The sequence below is a fragment of the Oncorhynchus gorbuscha genome, linkage group LG15, assembly GCF_021184085.1.
Source record: "Oncorhynchus gorbuscha isolate QuinsamMale2020 ecotype Even-year linkage group LG15, OgorEven_v1.0, whole genome shotgun sequence".
NCBI lineage: Eukaryota > Metazoa > Chordata > Actinopteri > Salmoniformes > Salmonidae > Oncorhynchus > Oncorhynchus gorbuscha.
The window spans coordinates 63927661-63948146 of record NC_060187.1 but is presented as its reverse complement, the minus strand read 5'-3'; the positions used below and the strand labels follow the sequence as shown (position 1 = coordinate 63948146).

Genomic DNA, 20486 nt, shown 5'->3' with positions numbered 1-20486 from the left:
CTTCACAGAACAGTGCAAATTGGCTCTAACCAGAATAGAAAGAGGAGTGAGAGGCCCCGGTGCACAACTGAGCAAGAGGACAAGTACATTACAGTGTTTAGTTTGCGAAACAGACCCCTCAGAAGTCATCAACTGGCAGCTTCATTAAATAGTACCTGCAAAACACCAGTCTCAACGTCCACAGTAAGAGGCAACTCCGGGATGCTGGCCTTCTAGGCAGAGTTGAAAAGAAAGGCCATATCTCAGACTGGCCAATAATAAGAAAATATTAAGATGGGCCAAAGAACACAGACACTGGACAGAGGAACTCTGCCTATAAGGCCTGCACCCCGGAGTCGCCTCTTCACTGTTGACATTGAGACTGGTGTTTTGTGGGTACTTTTACTGCTTCTTTAATCAGCACAACAGTTTTCAGCCAATTGTGCAAGTTCTCCCACTTTCTCATTTTGTCTGTCATAGTTGAAGTGTACCTATGATGAAAATTACAGGCCTCTCTCATCTTTTTAAGTGGGAGAACTTGCACAATTGGTGGCTGACTAAATACTTTTTTGCCCCACTGTAATTGCAAAAGGGTTTTCTAATGATCAATTAGCCTTTTAAAATGATAAACTTGTATAAGCTAACCCAACGTGCCATTGGAACACAGGAGTGATGGTTGCTGATAATGGGCCTCTGTACGCCTATGTAGATATTCCATTAAAAAAACTACACTCAATTTGATGTTATTTTAATGGACCAAAAATGTACTTTTCTTTCAGAAACAAGGAACCCAAACTTTTGAACGGTAGTGCATGTGTAGTCCGACATTATGAGGAGGGTGATGTGTAGAGGTTTGACTGGTATCCGAGTTTATAACCCCTTTTTCTTGTTCTCAAAAAAAAAACTTCACACCTTACAGACTCATAACTCTTCACTGTCAGGCGCCAAGGCCTTTTTTGATCATGGCATCATGTGTGAAGTGACTCAACGGGTAGTATAACAATAGGCTTGTGGGGTCCAGGGCACCACAGAGACCTTCAGACTATAGGGAACGTCCTGTTGTAATGTCACCACCATATTGTAGTAGGAGAGGGGATTTTACTACGGGGTATGGCAGGAAGAGCAAAGGAAGGGGTAGTTCTGAACAAGCAAGCTACTGATGATGATTCATGCTGTCAGAGCAGAAAAATCAACATTCCTGTGAATGTTTCAATGGTTATGATTATCAGGATGTCTAGAAGTCACAACACAAATTGTGTAATTGTGAAAATCTCAAATGATGTAGATATTTATTGTTTCGTTATTCAAGACCTGTGTGTCAGGATGCTACAGTATTTCTTGAGGATAATTATGGTAAACGTGAATCTACAGCGGAGGATTCGGTTATGAATGGGGTTATACCATTCGTGGATTGTTCTTTTATACCAACTAAACTGTACTAAACACCTTGTCTCCAGCATGGAGGTTCATTCACTATGAAAGCTCACTGTACACGCATGGAGTCTCTAGAATAATACCACTTGATTCTATGGTAATTACATATGGTCTCTAAAATAATACCACTTGATTCTATGGTGATTACATGTTCAGAATCCTGAACTCTTACTGGAGCCTTCTAAGCGATGGTCTCACGATAATGCCAAACGGTGTGGTCTTTCTACCGTGTTCTTCAAGCCTGTGTTTTCTGGTTATGGTTTGTGGAAAGCCTTTTTTATTTACAAGAAGCCCAAGTGTCTCTGCATACATTATGATCCCAGTACATTACGGCGCATATAATTACTGCTCCGTATGGTCATGTCACTCCAAAACCTCAGCCAGGGCCTCCATTTTAGGTTTTCCACCATTTCATATAGTTAAGTTTGCATAGAAAATACTATTTATACCCTGAACAGTGCTTTTTTAATCTGAGGTGAGTGTTTTGGGGTGTACTAAACATGTACATGTGCATGTGTTTTTATTCTGGCTAGAGTACTCCGGAGTGTTTGTGTTTGTGAGGACCCCTACACTTTCTCTGACCAACGAAACCACAGTCACTCTGCCTGTGGTTTTGGTCTGGAGTGTGCCGGCCCTAGAGGTAGTTTACACTGTGTGGCTAGCTGGTTGCAGACGAGAACACACAAGCCCTCACTGTGGAGCAATGCCGCAGGGATGTACTCAACTTGGAGAGAGAGGCCACAACTTGGCCAAATGCCCAACACAACAAGAGAGAATATGTTCCCAGAGTGTCAGTACACGTTTCAGTTGGCCAGGCAATGATACCAACCTTATCTATAAGATGACGCCCCCGAAGAGGATGACTGACGTTTTACATGGACATCAGAACAGCGATTACTCACCACAAACTGGAAGAAGCTTTTTCCTTTAATGAGTCCGATGAGAAGGATATACTGCTTTCCCGGGGGGAACAGGCCCAAATCCCAGTCATTTGCGTAAAGAAAAGACGGAGAAAAAGAGAGCGCAGGCTGGGCTGCCTTCTGAGAATCCGTAGGCAGGCGAGTAAACTCCCACTGCCATCCGTTCTACTTGCTAACATGCAATCATTTGAAAATCAACGATTATGATTATCCTACCAACAGGACATTAAAAACTGTAATATCTTAATGTTTCACCGAGTCGTAGCTGAACGGCGTCACAGATAATATATAGCTGGCGGGATTTTCCATGCACCGGCAGAACAGAGAAGAAGCTACGTCTAGAGGGGTGGGGGTGCGTGTCTTTTTGTCAATAACAGCTGGTGCGCGATGTCTAATATTAAAGAAGTCTTGAGGTATTGCTCGCCTGAGATAGAGTATCTTATGATAAGTTGTAGACCATACTATCTTCCAAGAGAGTTCTCATCTATATTATTCGTAGCCGTCTATTTACCACCACAGACCGATGCTGGCACTAAGGCCGCACTCAACCAACTCTATAAGGCCATAAGCAAACAAGAAAATGCTCATCCAGAAGCTGTGCTCCTAGTGGCCGGGGAATTTAATGCAGGCAAACTTAATATATCATATCAACCAGAGGAATAGAAACTGTAGACCTCCACACAAAGAGATGAATACGAAGCTCTTCCCCGCCCTCCATTTGGCAAATCTGACCGTAATTGTATCCTCCTGATTCCTACTTACAAACAAAAACTTAAGCAGGAAGTACCAGTGACTCGGTCAATACGGAAGTGGTCAGATAATGTGGATGCTACGCTACAGGACTGTTTTTCTAGCACAGACGGGCATATGTTTATCCAATGGCATTGAGGAGTATACCACCTCAGTCATCGGCTTCATCAAAAAGTGCATTGAGAACGTCGTCCCCACAGTGACCGTACTTACATATCCCAACTAGAAGCCATGGATACAGGCAACATCTGCTGCATCGAGCTAAAGGCTAGAGCTGCCACTTTCAAGGAGCAGGACACTAATCTGGACGCTTTTAAGAAATCCCGCTATGCCCTCAGACGAACCATCAAACAAGCAAAATGTCAATACAGGATTAAGATTGAATCCTACTACACTGGCTCTGACGCTCGTCAGATGTGGCAGGGCTTGAAAACTATTACGGACTACAAAGGGAATCCCAGACGCGAGCTGCGAGCCTACCAGACGAGCTAAATGCCTTTTATGCTCGCATCGAGGTAAGCAACACTGAAGCATGCACAAGAGCACCAGCTGTTCTGGATGACTGTGTGATAACACTCTCGGTAGCCAATGTGAGCAAGACCTTTAAACAGGTCAACATTCACAAAGCCGTGGGGCCAGATGGATTACCAGTAAGTGTACTCAAAGCATGCGCGGACCAACTGGCAAGTGTCTTCACTGACATTTTCAACCTCTCCCTGACCAAGTCTGTAATACCTACATGTTTCAAGCAGAGCTCCATAGTCCCTGTGCACAAGGAGGCGAAGGTAACCTGCCTAAATGATTAGCGCCCTATAGCACTCACGTCGGTAACCATGAGGTGCTTTGAAAGGCTGGTCATGGCTCACATCAACAGCATCCTCCCAGATACCCTAGACCCACTCCAATTCGCATACAGCCTAAACAGATCCACAGATGACGGAATCTCAATCACACTCCACACTGCCTTTTCCCACCTGGACAAAAGGAACACCTATGTGAGAATACTGTTCATTGACTACAGCTCAGCGTTCAACACCATAGTGCCCACAAACCTCATCACTAAGCTAAGGACCCTGGGGCTAAACACCTCCCTCTGCAACTGGATTCTGAACTTCCTGACAGGGTGGTGCGTACGGCCCAGTACATCACTGGGGCCAAGCTTCCTGCCATCCAGGACCTATATAATAGGCGATGTCAGAGGAAAGCCCATAAAATTGTCAAAGACTCCAGTCACCCAAGTCATAGACTGTTTTCTCTGCTATCGCATGGCAAGCGGTACCGGAGCGCCAAGTCTAGCGCATCCATTTGTTTTGTACACTGCTGCTACTCGCTGTTTATTATCTATGCATAGTCACTTCACCCCTACCTACTGTACATGTACAAATTACCTCAACTAACCTGTACTCCCACACACTCTGACTCGGTACCGGTACCCCCTGTATATAGCCTCGTTATTGTTATTTTATTGTGTTACTTTGTATTATTTTTTATTTTTTACATTAGTTCATTTGTTAATATTTTCTTAACTCTTCTTGACCTGCGCTGTTGTGTAAGTAAGCATTGTAAGGTCTACACTTTTTGTATTCGGTGCATGTGACAAATACATTTTGATTTGATTTCATTTGGATATATTAGGTCTGAATGATCATGCATGAACTAGCTTCAAGTATTAGCTTAACAACACCATAAGTCACATATTCCATGGCTGACTGTTTGGCCATGTGTAGAGCTCATGTTGATGTTCTAATAAGGCCCAAAACAACATCATTGCCATGGTACCCTTATCAACTCTCCCTCCGTTATCTATTTCAGTCTGTTCAGTGTCACCTTATCGACAGTGCCTATGACATAAGCTTTCTACACCAGAACCACATGACCAACATTACAGGGATAGAGTCTAACACATACAACCCAACTCTGGTTTATCAGACTGCTAAGCTGCTCTCAAGGAGTAGCGTAGACCATCACGTAGACCTCCTGACCCAATCATCTGTTATTTTGGGGGCCCAATCCCCCAACCTTTTTCTTTTTGGGGGGGGGGGGGCAATATGTGTGCCCTGTATGCCTGTTCGGTAATCCGGCCCTGCTCACACACAGGCCCTGGGCCCGTTGCCTGACAAAAAAATAATATGGTGCGTGTCCCTCCTTTCCCCTAGATAGCATATGATAGCAAAATGTGTAGAATTGCTGGAAATTAGCTTTAAAACTGCAAAATGTTCTGTCAGCCTTATGACAGAATGTGTAGAATAGTATTATAAAACTGCACATTTTTCTCTCTGCACCATGGCTTATTTCCCCTGGAGGTCGGTGGCCCAGGGCCCCAAATGCGGTAGTCCGGCCCTGTATGTGAGGCAGAAGAAGAGAAGTGTGGGGCAATAGAGTTGACATACAGACGTAGGTTCTGTTTTATTTTTCCATAGCAGCTACTCTGATTTAACAAAGTGTTAGAGAAGTGTTTTATGACTCAAACTGTGGCATAGATTGGCAGACATCATTACGTATACAGAATGTTACTGTATTGAAGAGGCTGTTGCTGAGAAGGGTTGTGTTGAATCATTTCCAAAAGGCTGACCGAATCAAACAGATTTCCTGAGGTTCAATAACATTTTTAAAGAAACAGACACCCAAAAGTGATATATCAAAGTTAAGAACAGATCAAGTTCAATAAATTATTTTTGGTCTTTTATCTTTTGCCATAAAAGTTGAACTAGTGGCCAGTTGATAAACTTAAACCAGGGATGGGTAACTGTGATGGGGCTGGGGGCCACCATCTGAACTCATCGTGAGGGGCCGCAGTGGCTCGCCGGTCTGCGTACCCACAACCATACCCACATCCATACCCACACACGCAGTCAGAGCCAGCCCTAACCTTTTGGTGGCTCTAAGTGACATTTTGTTGGGGCCCTAAGTGACATTTTGTTGGGGCTCTAAGTGACATTTTGTTGGGGCCCTAAGTGACTGTCATAACAAGAGAAAAACATCTGATGCACGACCAAATTTTGAAATTCTACTATTCTCACTCTCAACAGTAAGTTGAGACCCCGACTGAGTTTAAAATATACATTTTTTAATTTATTTTTAGGTTGCTCCGTGGGTCTACAAAAACGGACCACTAGTTGCCCATCCCTGACTTAGACACAAATGCTTTTGTCAGTTGTTAATCATTGGTCATCACAGTGTTTAGCTGGGGTTGGTTTTGTTTTCTAATGGTCCACAAACATTTTCAAAGACTCGTGACCTCTTGGCCTTGTTGTGTATGTGTAAAAGCTGAGTGTTATGTCTGGCAGTGTCATGAGAAGATCAGTCGATGACGATACACATCATCTAGAATACTTCACTCAAGTAGAGGTTCCCACAATACTCTGGTCCCAATACAAGATAGAAGTTGAGTTGAAGAGTCATGAAGAAAATAAGAAGTACAATATTATGATTGAGGAAATTAGACATAGGGATGACATACAGTTGACATAGGGACCACTTGATTTGTTTTTCAATAGCAACTACCCTGATTTAACGTAGAATTAGACGTAGATTTAACGTAGAATTAGAATCTATGACTCAAACCCTAGCATAGATTAGCAGACACCATTACGCACATGTAACTGTATTGGAGAGACTGTGTTGCGTTGAATCCTATCCAAAGTGTTTTACGTCTGTGCTTTTTCGAGAACATTCAGCGAAACAAAAGCATCAAACAGATCTGCTGAGATACAATAACAATTCTGTAAGAGGAAGACAAAAGAAGCAGACACCCAAAAGTTAAAGGTGTCTTTTTTTGTCTCCGGGTCAAAGGTCAAAGTTCAAGAACTCATAGTTCATTCGCATGAATCCTACAGAAGACAGCACACTCTGCAGCTCCAAGCTCACTCAGCAAAATACAGCCTTGCGAAAAGTAACTTCCCAAAAGACGAACCCCTCCTTTTTCCCTCCATATCATCCCTTTGTCACGCAAATCCTATGACAGCCATCAACAGCATATGAGCTGCCAGGACAAGACTTTCCACTCAGAATGTTCCAGTGTGTGGGGGGTGAGACTTGTGGTCCGGTACCACCCTTAATGTACAAAGCCTCACTGTGAATACCCGCAAAATGTGTCATGTTCAAGAAACAATAAAAGATTTAATGGATAAATGCAAGAAATTGACCAAATCAACAGTTACGCACCACATATATTTCTGATTTGCAAAAAACGTTCATGTTTCAGAAAGTTTGAATTTGAAAGATTGGGTGTGGGGTGGTGTGTAGTTGTTCCGTCAAGTCCCCATTCTTCCAAAGGGTTGTTGATGGTGCCTACTCCCTTTGCCCCCACACCCGCCCACCTAACATGTGGCATTACAGCGTCTAGGGAGTGTGGGCCAGCCTACCCCTGGTCGAAGGAGCCGACTCTCTCATGCACGTCATGAAGACATTCCAGATGCAAAGGATTATGGGATGATATATCTAGTTTACAGTAACTGTGTTTTAATGGAGGGTATAGGGGGAAAGGGGGTGGGGGCTAATGCTGCAGAGTCGGGACTATAGACTGCGGTTAGAGTGACACATCAAGCTCTCCATCTTATTCACTCCAACTGGCAATGCCTGTCAGCTTGAGAGCACTTTTATGGATTTGTTCTTACAGTTCATATGTAAATTGATGACACAAAGTCTAAAGCTTGAAATGGTTATATTTGTCCTAAAAAGGCTCTTGATACCACTAATCAGGGGAATTGACATTCAGAAGCGTTCAGCCAATTATATCATGTTGACAAGTTTTGGTTGTTACATTACCTAAGTGATATGCATTGAAAATCATATATGATTTAGCTCAAGCTTTTTTAAATAATATTTTCTGTATAATGTTCAACTATAGTGTATAATGTTCAGCTTCTGAATGTCATCTATCATGAAAATGGTACAGCTGGTGACATTGACCTTTGATTGGTTGTTGTTACCTTATAAGTATCATAGAATCATAAATAGGAGTTGACTGGAGAATGGATATCAACCTCATTACAAAGTGTTGACTCTTAGCCCATCGTTTTTGCGCAGTGCAGACGTGGCGAATGCAATACTGAAGTGAATAAACTGTTTTCCTGTGTCATTTTCTCTCTTTTGCTTCAATAATTTGGGACATTTGGACATTTAGAAATGGCATTCATATTATTGATCATGTAACATTATTATAGCATTTTACAATGCCAGGAGATTCCCAAGAGTAACTTTGAGAAATGACTGTGAACTTGAGACTTCATAGTGTGTAGCTTAGTTTCTTAGTCTGGCTTAGATATTGCACCCCTCTATATGAAAATCGAGTTGTTATTGGCATCCCTCTCTCCTCCCTCCTTTCCTCCCTCTCTTTTCTCTCTCTTTTCTTTCTCTTCTCTCTCTCTCTCTCTCTCTCTCTCTCTCTCTCTCTCTCTCTCTCTCTCTCTCTCTCTCTCTCTCTCTCTCTCTCTCTCCCCCTCTCTCTTTTCTCTCTATTCTCTCTCTCTCTCTCTCTCTCTCTCTCTCTCTCTCTCTCTCTCTCTCTCTCTCTCTCTCTCTCTCTCTCTCTCTCTCTCTCTCTCTCTCTCTCTCTCTCTCTCTCTCTCTCTCTCTCTCTCTCTCTCTCTGTCTCTCTCTCTCTCTCTCTCTCTCTCTCTCTCTCTCTCTCTCTCTCTCTCTCTCTCGCTCTCTCTTTCTCTCTCTCTCTCTCTCTCTCTGTCTCTCTCTCTCTCGCTGTCTCTCTCTCTCTCTCTCCCTCTCGCTGTCTCTCTCTCTCACTGTCTCTCTCTCTTTCTCTCTCTATTGCTGTCTCTCTCTCTCTCTTGCTGTCTCTCTCTCTCTTGCTGTCTCTCTCTCTCTCGCTGTCTCTCTCGCTGTCTCTCTTGCTGTCTCTCTCTCTCTCTCTCTCTCTCTCTCTCTCTCTCTCTCTCTCTCTCCCTCTCGCTCTCACTCTCTCTCTCGATGTCTGTCTCTCTCTCTCTCGCTGTCTTCACTTTCTCTCTCTCACTGTCTACCTCAATTAACTCTCTCTCTCTCTCTCTCTCTCTGAATCTGTTTTTCTCTCTCTGCTGTCATGCATATGTACAAGAACACACACTGTCTCTCTACAAAACTCTCTCTCTCTCTCTCTCTCTCTCTCTCTGAGGGAAACACGACACGACGACAGGGCAAAACATAGACACAGCACGGTGAATTATAAATGAGGATCCGACAGGGCAGGTACGGGAAACAAGGAGAGAAATCTCGATAGAGAGAAGAGAGCGAGAGAGTGAGAGAGGGAGGGGAGAGAGAGGATAGAAAGAGGGAAAGTAACAAGACCAGCAGAGGGGAATAGAATGGGAAGCACAGGGACAAGACATGATAATAAAGACAAAACATGTCTCTCTCTCGTCGAGAACGCATGTCCATGATCTTATGATAAATAGGTGCGCTCTCGACAAGGACGGGAGGGGGAGGGAAGGGACGGGGGTGCGAAGAAAGGGACACTCTCTCTCTCTCTCTCTCTCTCTCTCTCTCTCTCTCTCTCTCTCTCTCTCTCTCTCTCTCTCTCTCTCTCTCTCTGTCTCTCTCTCTCTCTCTCTTCTCCTTTTTTATTTTCTCTTTCTCACTCGACCTGTCACCAATCCACAGCCAATGTTTTTCTCTCAATTTTATTTTCCTTTGCGACTCTCTGTTCCAAAGAGTGACTAATATTTTCTACCTCAATTAACATTTCAACCTCAAAGAGAGAGAGGAGTAGAGGGGAGGGAAACAGGCAAACAACATTTGAACAGTGCCATGTGCAGTGTCTAGAATTTCACCATATACTGACAGTATAAAAACAACTCTACTCTAAAGAACATTTGAATGACACTAAGTGGTAGTGTTTTTACAACTAATGCCGGTTTGCCTGAGGCTGATGCCATGTAGGTGTTTGTACACATGCATATACACACACTCTCATTCAAATAAACATATACAAGAACACACACATACATGTAATAGTGCCAGACATGCACACAAACATATACAGTTCGCATTGCTGTTATGATTTTAAGTCGTCCTTGATGTCCTTTGTTGTTTATTTTTATAATAATGTTTTTGCATTGTTGTTTGCTGTTTTCTTCTGTCTTTTGCTTTTTTCTCTTTAGTCCATTCTCTTGGTAGTTGGTGCATTCGGGGGGGGTTCTTGGGGGTGGGGGTTCATTCTCTTGGTAGTTGGTGCATTGGGTGGGGTTCTTGGGGGTGGGGGTTCATTCTCTTGGTAGTTGGTGCATTGGGTGGGGTTCTTGGGGTGAGAGGGGGTTCATTCTCTCTGGTAGTTGGTGCATTGGGTGGGGTTCTTGGGGGTGGGGGTTCATTCTCTTGGTAGTTGGTGCATTGGGGGTTCTTGGGGGTGGGGTTCATTCTCTGGTAGTTGGTGCATTGGGGGGTTCTTGGGGGTGGGGGTTCATTCTCTTGGTAGTTGGTGCATTGGGGGGGTTCTTGGGGGTGGCGGGGGTTCATTCTCTTGGTAGTTGGTGCATTGGGGGGGGTTCTTGGGGGTAGGGGGTTCATTCTTGGTAGTTGGTGCATTGGGGGTTCTTGGGGGTGGGGGTCCAATCAGATCCTTCTGTTGGTAGTTGGTGCATTGGTGGGGGGTTCTTGGGGGTGGGGGTTCATTCTCTTGGTAGTTGGTGCATTGGGGGTTCTTGGGGGTGGGGGTTCATTCTCTTGGTAGTTGGTGCATTGGGGGGGTTCTTGGGGGTAGGGGGTTCATTCTCTTGGTAGTTGGTGCATTGGGGGGGTTCTTGGGGGTGGGGGTTCATTCTCTTGGTAGTTGGTGCATTGGGGGGGTTCTTGGGGGTGGGGGTTCATTTCTGGTAGTTGGTAGTTGGTGGGGGCAGTTGGTGCATTGGGGGGTTCTTGGGGGTGGGGGTTCATTCTCTTGGTAGTTGGTGCATTGGGGGGTTCTTGGGGTGGGGGTTCATTCTCTTGGTAGTTGGTGCATTGGGGGGGTTCTTGGGGGTGGGGGTTCATTCTCTTGGTAGTTGGTGCATTGGGGGGGTTCTTGGGGTGGGGGTTCATTCTCTTGGTAGTTGGTGCATTGGGGGGGTTCTTGGGGGTGGGGGTTCATTCTCTTGGTAGTTGGTGCATTGGTAGTTGGGGGGGTTCTTGGGGGTGGGGGTTCATTCTCTTGGTAGTTGGTGCATTGGGGGGGTTCTTGGGGGTGGGGGTTCATTCTCTTGGTAGTTGGTGCATTGGGTGGGGTTCTTGGGGGTGGGGGTTCATTCTCTTGGTAGTTGGTGCATTGGGGGGTTCTTGGTGCATTGGGTGGGGGGGGTGGGGGTTCATTCTCTTGGTAGTTGGTGCATTGGGGGGGTTCTTGGGGGTGGGGGTTCATTCTCTTGGTAGTTGGTGCATTGGGTGGGGTTCTTGGGGGTGGGGGTTCATTCTCTTGGTAGTTGGTGCATTGGGGGGGGGGGGGGTTCTTGGGGGTGGGGGTGGGGGTTCATTCTCTTGGTAGTTGGTGCATTGGGTGGGGTTCTTGGTAGTTGGTGCATTGGGGGTTCTTGGGGGGGGGTTCATTCTCTTGGTAGTTGGTGCATTGGGGGGGTGGGGTTCTTGGTAGGGTGCATTGGGTGGGGTTCATTCTCTTGGTAGTTGGTGCATTGGGGGAGGTTCATTGGGGGTGGGGGTTCATTATCTTGGTAGTTGGTGCATTGGGTGGGGTTCTTGGGGGTGGGGGTTCATTCTCTTGGTAGTTGGTGCATTGGGTGGGGTTCTTGGGGGTGGGGGTTCATTCTCTTGGTAGTTGGTGCATTGGGTGGGGTTCTTGGGGGTGGGGAATGGAATTAATTGTATTTAAAAAATACATAAAAAAATATTCCTGGGGGGGACTGTGGGAGGGGTCTCGAATGGTTGAGGGACAACTATTAGGGAACTGTGGGGGGATCTTGGAGGGTTCGTGTTCACGTTTTTTGGCCTGGTGGTAGATCGGTCAACGGGCCCTTGAGCAGGGCATTGACCCTGGATGCTTCTGTGTGTCGCTTTGAATGGGAATCTGTTGGATGACTGGTATGATGTAGTTGTTGAGCGGCTTCACTGCAAGTATATTGTATGTTTCGAATATTCAATAAATAATAAATAAATAATATTAAATTACATTTTTAAAAACTCTCTACTCTTATTTAAGGAGCATATTATCCAATAGCGACCATTAAGACACCACCCCACTCAGGACTGGATTGTCTTGGAAGACAAGAAGCTTTAGGATGCTCAGTAAATGTGAATTAATCACTATTTAATGAATATTGCACGGTTCAAATGATGGTAAAGATGAAATAATAATTATAAAAAGTTTCTGTAAATATGTGTGAGTTGCCTCCTGAGCTGTATGTCATTAAATGAAAACTGTGAACGCAATCTGTGTGAAACCAAATCAAATATTTTTCCTTAGTCTCATTTCTGAGGCTTTTGCAAGACTCATGACTGAAATTGAATGGTAATAACATGCATAAGAGTGTCTCGGTCTTGCAAGATTAATGTGACACGAGTACATCTGTTTTCATTTGGGCCTTGTTTCCATTGAAGTCCCTGTGCAGTTCTGGAAAGAGCATTGTGGGGCCCTTTTAAACATTAGGACATTCTCCAGTTGGTACGATCGGCACACGCGTGGGCCACTTGTTTAGATCTGTGACGCTTGACATTGTGAGCCAAGACGAGTCCAATGAATTTGTGAATATACTCCGATACTATAAATAGTCTCTCTGTACTCGGTTCAATGTATGGGACTCATTTTGTGCATGGGAACGTTTTTTAGAACAGGAAAAACAAATGAGCTGTCGATGAAACTATTAGAAAGTGTGTGCGTGCGTTGTGCTGTGTATTCCTAGCTTCTTCTTTTTTATTGAGCCACATGAAAGTCCAATTGAGATGGTCTGCTTTGCTCATTGAAACTAACCAAAAAAGCCTTCGAGTGCAGGCCGCTGCATTAGAGGTCCAGAACCACTTCTGTACCATTCAAGGCACATAGAGACACCTCTGGCACCTCTGGTCCAGACTACACCCCGGACCTAATAGATAAGTAGAGCCAAATCTGGTGCCCATCTGCACTTTTAACATAATAAATAATAATAATAAATATATTTTGCCGTCTGTGTATGTTTTTTAAAATCTTATGTCGATTACATGAAGCAGCACAGAAGGATCATCTTGATTTGTATAAAAGACGATGGAAAAAAAGACGATGAGGATTAAGCTAATAACTGTAAGTTTTCGTTTTATAAGAGTGTGCTCTCAGCAGCAAAGGCTTGTGTAGGAATCAGTAATCAACCCACATGTGTGGGTGGAGTTGCAAATAAAAGACTACTTTTGGGGGGGGGGGGGTGCTGAACCATTTTACCCTCTCTGAGCAGGGGTCTGCTACCTACTTACCAGCTATGTCTACCGACCTACCGTTCAATTTAAAGGTAACCCAAACATGTAATGTGAACTGCGCTGCCTTCACTTTCAGCCGGAGCTGTCTCTCTTCACGTCTGCTCTCATCAAACCTACGTTCTCTTTCTCGGCACTTAAGCATTCCCATGCGGTTTCAAGACTTTGTCTAATGAAGATCAATTAAAAAGAAAAAAGCTAATGAAAAATATTTACTTCAGTCCAATGAAGTGGCTGCTGAAGTCGATTGCTCCTCTTAATAAAAACCATATGCCTGTTCTTATAAAATTCTGTTTTTGTGGTGCAGCTTTTTAAGGCGTTAGAGTGTGTGCCAGAATGTGTATTATCTGCTGACACAGAGGACAGGAGGATTGTGAAGGGTGATCTATCAAAAGCAGCAGATCAGTGAATGAACATGATTTATGTTACAGGGGGAATTGTGCCAAATCAACTCATAGCTACAGCTGTAGGTTTAGTGTGACTGCTGTGGTGTGGCTACAGGTTTTTGTTACTCTGATTAGGAGAATGCTTAGGCTGAAGCCCCTAAAAGGGATCCTAGCATGGCATTGTTGAAGAACCACACCCTTACATTGTGGGGGGAGAAAGAGACCTTGTGAAGGGCTAGACCTAGACTTATTGAAGTGGCTTGTTGTTCCTCTCTTTGCTTGACTGAACAAAAATGCTAAATATCTCATTTGGAATAACCATAGAAATAGCTGAACAGCCCTTGACCAATTTTATGTCAACATGAGTCCATCCTCCAAAGACCGTCCCTTTCCCAAGATGAGGGGACTGGCCCTTCAGTCGACACCCATGTTATAGTGCTCCTGAACTTCCCAAAATGTCCATAGGAGTTTTTGGGGGAAAAGACCACTTTCTCTGTGCCGGCCTCCCTACCGCTCCTTGAGAGCCTTCTCCGGTCCCCATCACTGGGCGTTGCCCTAGGTCTGTGTTTTGATTGGATCCAGATGGTGTGAGTGTGGAAGGGGACATGGCAGAAGAGTGTGGAGTCTTCTCTCCAGCTCTGATTGATAATAGCTAGGATGGTAGCTGGAGTCGTATTCCTCCCCCCAAATCCATTTCTGCCTCGCTCGCTCGCTCACTTGCTCTTTCTTGCTCTCTCACAGATTCAGTGTTGGAAAAAGTATCCAATTGTCATACTTGAGTAAAAGTAAAGATTCCTTCACAGAAAATGTCTCTAGAAAGTCACTCAGTAAAATACTACTTGAGTAAAAGTCTAAATGCTTTTGGTTTTAAATATGCTTAAGTATCAATAGTAAATATAAATGGTTAAATATACAATCATTTCAAATTCCTTATATTAAGCAAACCAGACGGCACAATGTTTTTTTACGGATAGACAACGGCACACTCCCAACACTGGGATAATTTACAAACTAAGCATTTGTGTTTAGTGAGTTCACCAGATCAGTGGCAGTAGGGATGACCCGGGATCTTGATTCATGTGTGAATTGGACAATTTTCCTGTCCTGCTAAGCATTCAAAATGTAAGTACTTTTCGGGGTGAGGGAAAATGTATGGAGTAAAAAGTACACAATTGTCTTTAGGAACGTAATGAAGTAAAAGTAAAAGTTGTCAAAATATAAATAGTGTAGTACAGAAAATGACTTAAGTTGTATTTTTACTTAAGTACTCTACACCACTGCTCAGATTCCTCTGTTCTAAGTTGCCATATGGGGAGAGTAGGGAGCGCGATGGGGAGGGTTTTCGTACGTGGCTCAATGCTGGCCCGCTGCCTTGCCTCTGCTTAGTGTTTAATGCACTCTTTTACAAGGGGTAATGCTTACCATGCTTTATAGGTGCTGAAAATATCATTAGATTCCCCTTGGAGTGAAACTACAGGAAGGTTTCAGATAAATGTTCATATTCTTTACATTGTGAAGTGTTTGATATCTTTGTAATTCAGATGGCGGGCTAAAAGCAATGCCAAACAAAAAACAGACAAGTATCAGTTTATCAAAGTCCGTATGATTTGATTTGTTGTTTAATGAGAGAAAAAAAGATAGGTATTTGCTTATCCCCTTTCCTGCTAATAACCTGATCCTTAATAACTAACCCTCTCCTCCAATGTTGGTCCTCATGCTTTCGATCTGTAGCCTATTATCACTGCTATTGCTCCCATAGACAGGCATTATAAATATCCTCCATAACCTTTTTCCTCCCTTTCTCTCCTCAGGACCATGCAGTCACTGCAGACCTGTACCGTCCTGCTGGTTCTGAGCGTTCTGACTGGCCTGTCCTGGTCTCTGAATCCCAGGGACCCCAACGTATGTTGTCTATGGGAGAGGTAAGTCAGTGTAGCTCATCTCATGTCATTGTACCAGAATAGAAGGGAGCACATTTTTTGTTTATACTGTTTAGTTTGTGATAAAGAAATAGAAGTAGCAGCAGGTTTCAAGGTAGATAACTTGTTGTTCGTTGTTGCACTTATCATTGAAGATGTAGCACAAAATATCAACTTCAGGTTGTCTCAACTCTAGACATTTAACATTTAACATTTAACATTTAAGTCATTTAGCAGACGCTCTTATCCAGAGCGACTTACAAATTGGTGCATTCACCTTATGACCATGATGGGTCCGTTCTGTCAATGTATTATTATGTCTGAATATATTTTGTCCTTTCATGCAGCTTCACAACCTCAGTGAAGGAGTCATATGCCCACCCTTATGACCAGGTGACAGAGGAACCTTGCTCTGAGCCACGCACCTCCTACAGATGCACCCGTCACAGGTAACACAGTCTGCTGACTCACTTCATGTTTACTTCCTGGTTGTGTCCATGAGGTCAGAGGGTAACAGGAAGTATTCTCTATTTGACTTTGTGTTGGCCAGGATCACCTATAAGACAGCATACAGACAGGCGGTGAAGATGGACTACCGCCGGAGGTACCAGTGTTGCCCAGGTTACTACGAGAGCAGAGACAAATGTGTCCGTAAGTTTAACGTCATGGCTTTTCTTTATTAGCATATCAAAACAAACTTAGAAGATTCATCCAGTTTTGTGCTTGGTTGCTGAGTTGGTTACATTCTGCAGAGTTGACATGCACGGCTTACATAATATATATACTCTCCACAAACATTCTAATCTAGTAAGGGTGTGTTTGTGTGTGTTTTTCATCACTAGCCCGCTGTACTAAGGAGTGTGTCCATGGGAGATGTGTTGCTCCAGACCGCTGCCAGTGTGAGGGAGGCTGGCGTGGCGACGACTGCTCCAGTGGTGCGTTACATCAACACACACACACACACACACACACACACACACACACACACACACACACACACACACACACACACACACACACACACACACACACACACACACACACACACACACACACACACACACACACACACACACACACACACACACACACTGCAGGAAAGGACAAATGACCATTACTCAAAAACTGATCCTCACACACAACACTCAATCACACATAGGGCTTTCCAATGGAAAGAGCAAGGGACCAAATAAACAGTGATGCGTCATTGAAGTAAGCCACAGTCCAGAAAACAGTTTATTAGACCAGGAGGACACTATGTCCCACTGCCTTCCCTTCCTTTCACCTGCCATTGTATGCTACATCAAGTATATAACATCCCCAAAGCTTATACTGCATGCTTAGACCCAGGGCCCGGGATGTAAAATCAATATTTTCCGTATTCTGCAAGTATACACTTTTGGAATCCTATGCTAAAAAATGCATAGTTTAAAAAAAAGCTTTAGCTCAGCACAGGATTAATGTTTTACATTTTATTTATCCCAGAGACATTTTATTAACCCAGAAACTTCTAGTTAATCAATGCCAGTTTTCTTCTGAACTCAAACAGGTCACTAGTACAGTGCTGAATGGAGGGCTTAACTTAAGCTGGTGGTGTGTGATGCCTTCAGAGGGGATGATGGGAAGGGGAAATGGAAAATGTTACCCCTTTCCCACTTTGTCTCTCTCTCCTTCTCTCTCTGGGCAAACAAGTGCTGGCCTCGGCCCCATACTGCTGAGTCCTATAATAAAGCACACTGGCAGAATGAGAGCTGACACTTCCTGGAATAGATTCTTGTGTGTTGAGCTAGCTGTGGGAAATGAGAGAGAAAGGCTGAGGTTTAGCACAGGGAGCTGAGAGAAAAACAGAGGAAGAGGGAGAGAGAGAGACCAAGAGAGAGGGGGAGAAGGGGCGGCAGAGGCAGCCAGAGAGAGTGAGGAAGAGGGAGAGAGAGAGACCAAGAGAGAGGGGGAGAAGGGGCGGCAGAGGCAGCCAGAGAGAGTGAGGAAGAGGGAGAGAGAGAGACCAAGAGAGAGGGGGAGAAGGGGCGGCAGAGGCAGCCAGAGGAGAGTGCGAGAGAAAGAAGTGGACAAAGAGAACGAAAGAGGAAGAAAGAGAGAGAAATAAATGTAGTTTAATAAGAGATTGTTTTGGGAAGAGCGATTGTGATGGAATAATACATATTTGGTGAGGTCGGGGGGTTTGGATACAGAAAAAGAAGACTGGTTGAGTTTTGATACTTAAGAATCGAGTGATATACTCTAGAAGGGTGTGTGAGAAAGAAGGGTATGTGGAAAAGAAGGACTGGATGTGGTTCAGTTAGATAGGTGGGAGATAATGCTGTGGTTGGATGCAGATGTGACCTCCACCACCACTTGGACAATACACTTTGGGAAAGAAGATAAGTGTCTCACCTTATCTTAATGCATTCCATTTACTGTACAATGGAGACTTGCCATTTTTAAAGAGCGCATCAATCGAAAAAATGTAACTTTTGAACCCTGATCAGATGTAAACAAACATATCGACAATCTCCCTGAGAACAGGTCTGGGCTCTGTTATAAGTTGAGTAAGTGCAGAGGCTTGGGCACAGCCAGCTGGTCCTAGCACAGCTCTTCAAAGCATAGGTGTCCAATCCATCATGTTTCACTCACCCACACTCATGGCTGGCCTTGTCAGGCCTGGACTATGATAGCAGATAGTAGAAGGCCTTAGTACCCTGCAGGTCCTAAATCTCCATTGGCGTCCTGGAGAACGCCTGTGCAAACATTATTGCTGCTCCAGCTGAGCTTCCCATAACTCAATGTGTCACACACTCCAACTGCAGCCTCTCAGCGTCTCTGCCCACACAGGGAATGAGTACATGTGTGATTCATTTAAACAAAGAAAGGAGAAAAAGGTCTTGTTCTGAGTTAAAGTAATAAACATTTCTCTGCTATGTGGTACTTTACGCTCCAAACCCTAATTTGGCCATACTGTCCCCTCCATTTAATTGTCAAAGAAGTCCTGCTTGAAACTGTGACACAGTGCATACTGTATGTGACTGAAGGAAAGAGAGGTGGGTGGAAGATCTCACGATAAACTACGTAGAAAAGATACCGTTCCTGTAGAAAATGTGTGTGCTTGCTTCAGCTGTCTAAAAGTATTTTTCTCATAGTGGAAGAAGTAGTAGTAGTTTTTACTGCAATCGTAGTTGTGACTGAAGCAAGCACACTAGAATCCATTTAGAACCCTATGATTTGTTTGTGATCATTCCCCAATAACCTCAATGAGACAAGTATCAATCTATCATTGAATGGTTGTCATCATGATAGTTAGTGAGATCATCACTTGTGTGCAAAGCATCAGTTACATCACCTGTATTGGGATATTGTTTTTTTCCTTTGAATAGGGTTTGTACCGCAGTCTGTCTGCATTATTGATGAGACATTGGAGGAGTCAGTGTGTGTCCATGTGGGATCCTGGTTCTCGTGGAATCCGGAATGATCCCCCCCCTGACGCTCCTTAACTCTGATTGAAATCCAAACCCTGTGCCAATCACCGGTTGGCGATAGCCGCCGGAGCCATCCCGAAAGGCCGCTGTAAAATTCTCAATTTGAACCTCATCCATCTTGTTGGCTCCATGCAAATCGCCCTGTCAATCGTGATTCACAAGTCTGTAACATAAGATTCTGGAGCTATTAGGGCTAGAGTTGGACGTAGACTAGGTCTCTGTTTGTTGGAAATTCATGACTATACATGTATAGATTTATTGTCCCTGGGGGCGTGATCTTTACCATTGTCTTCTACTCAGGTTCCTGTGCTGTTGTTGTTGGGATGAAACGTGACAGTCCCAGTGGTCCAAATGGAATTTCATTGGATTTGTTTTTGTTAATGTGCCTTGCAATGACATCACATATAGTATACAGTGTAACACCATACGACTACATCAGGTTAAGTTAACATACAGAAAACCTTTTCAGAGATATCAGATGGAAAACATTGTACACTGGCCCACCAGTCCACTGTATGGGCTTTCTTTTTTTACATGTCTGTTATCGTCTGGGTCTGTGTGTGTTTTCCAGCCTGCGATGACCAACACTGGGGTCCAGGTTGTGGTCAGCTGTGTAAGTGTGAGAACGGTGGCCTGTGCAATCCTGTGACCGGTACCTGCCAGTGTCCTCCAGGCTACATTGGGCGCCGCTGCGAGGACCCCTGCCCACCAGGCACCTTTGGCAAGGGCTGTCTTCAGAAGTGCCAGTGTGGAACTGGGGGTTCCTGCAATAAAGTGACCGGAGAGTGCCTGTGTCGAGAAAATTTCACTGGGACATTGTGAGTTGTAGAACTAACGCTCTCTCAAATAGGCCTTCAGCAGTATGTATCAATATAACGTAAATAGAATGTTAAGGTTGGAAAGACAAAATGCAGAGGCAGTAGACTAATTGTTATACCATATCCTATGGCCTTATTCCATCCTACCAATGCAGGAAAAGAACCCCTTTTGGAACACTAGGTTAGAGCGTGAGTCATTAGTTACACCCTGTGTTTTAGATGCCTCTGAGGATGAGTCATTAGTTACAACCTGTGTTTTAGATGCCTCTGAGGATGAGTCATTAGTTACAACCTGTGTTTTAGATGCCCCTGAGGATGAGTCATTAGTTACAACCTGTGTTTTAGATGCCCCTGAGGATGAGTCATTAGTTACAACCTGTGTTTTAGATGCCCCTGAGGATGAGTCATTAGTTACAACCTGTGTTTTAGATGCCCCTGAGGATGAGTC

At 44.2% G+C, this 20486-nt stretch overlaps 1 protein-coding gene across 3 annotated transcripts in view; it reads left to right on the top strand.

The window, feature by feature from the left end:
• LOC123997733 (platelet endothelial aggregation receptor 1-like) overlaps positions 1-20486 on the top strand; it is a 40396-nt gene that overhangs the window by 11171 nt on the left and 8739 nt on the right. For all 3 annotated transcript variants that reach the window (XM_046302235.1, XM_046302236.1, XM_046302234.1), the window contains exons 2-6: positions 15640-15750; positions 16095-16196; positions 16298-16398; positions 16590-16682; positions 19792-20038. In XM_046302235.1, coding sequence (XP_046158191.1) covers positions 15644-15750; positions 16095-16196; positions 16298-16398; positions 16590-16682; positions 19792-20038 — 650 coding nt within the window. In that variant the 5' untranslated portion in view covers positions 15640-15643. The remainder of the gene's footprint in view (positions 1-15639; positions 15751-16094; positions 16197-16297; positions 16399-16589; positions 16683-19791; positions 20039-20486) is intronic.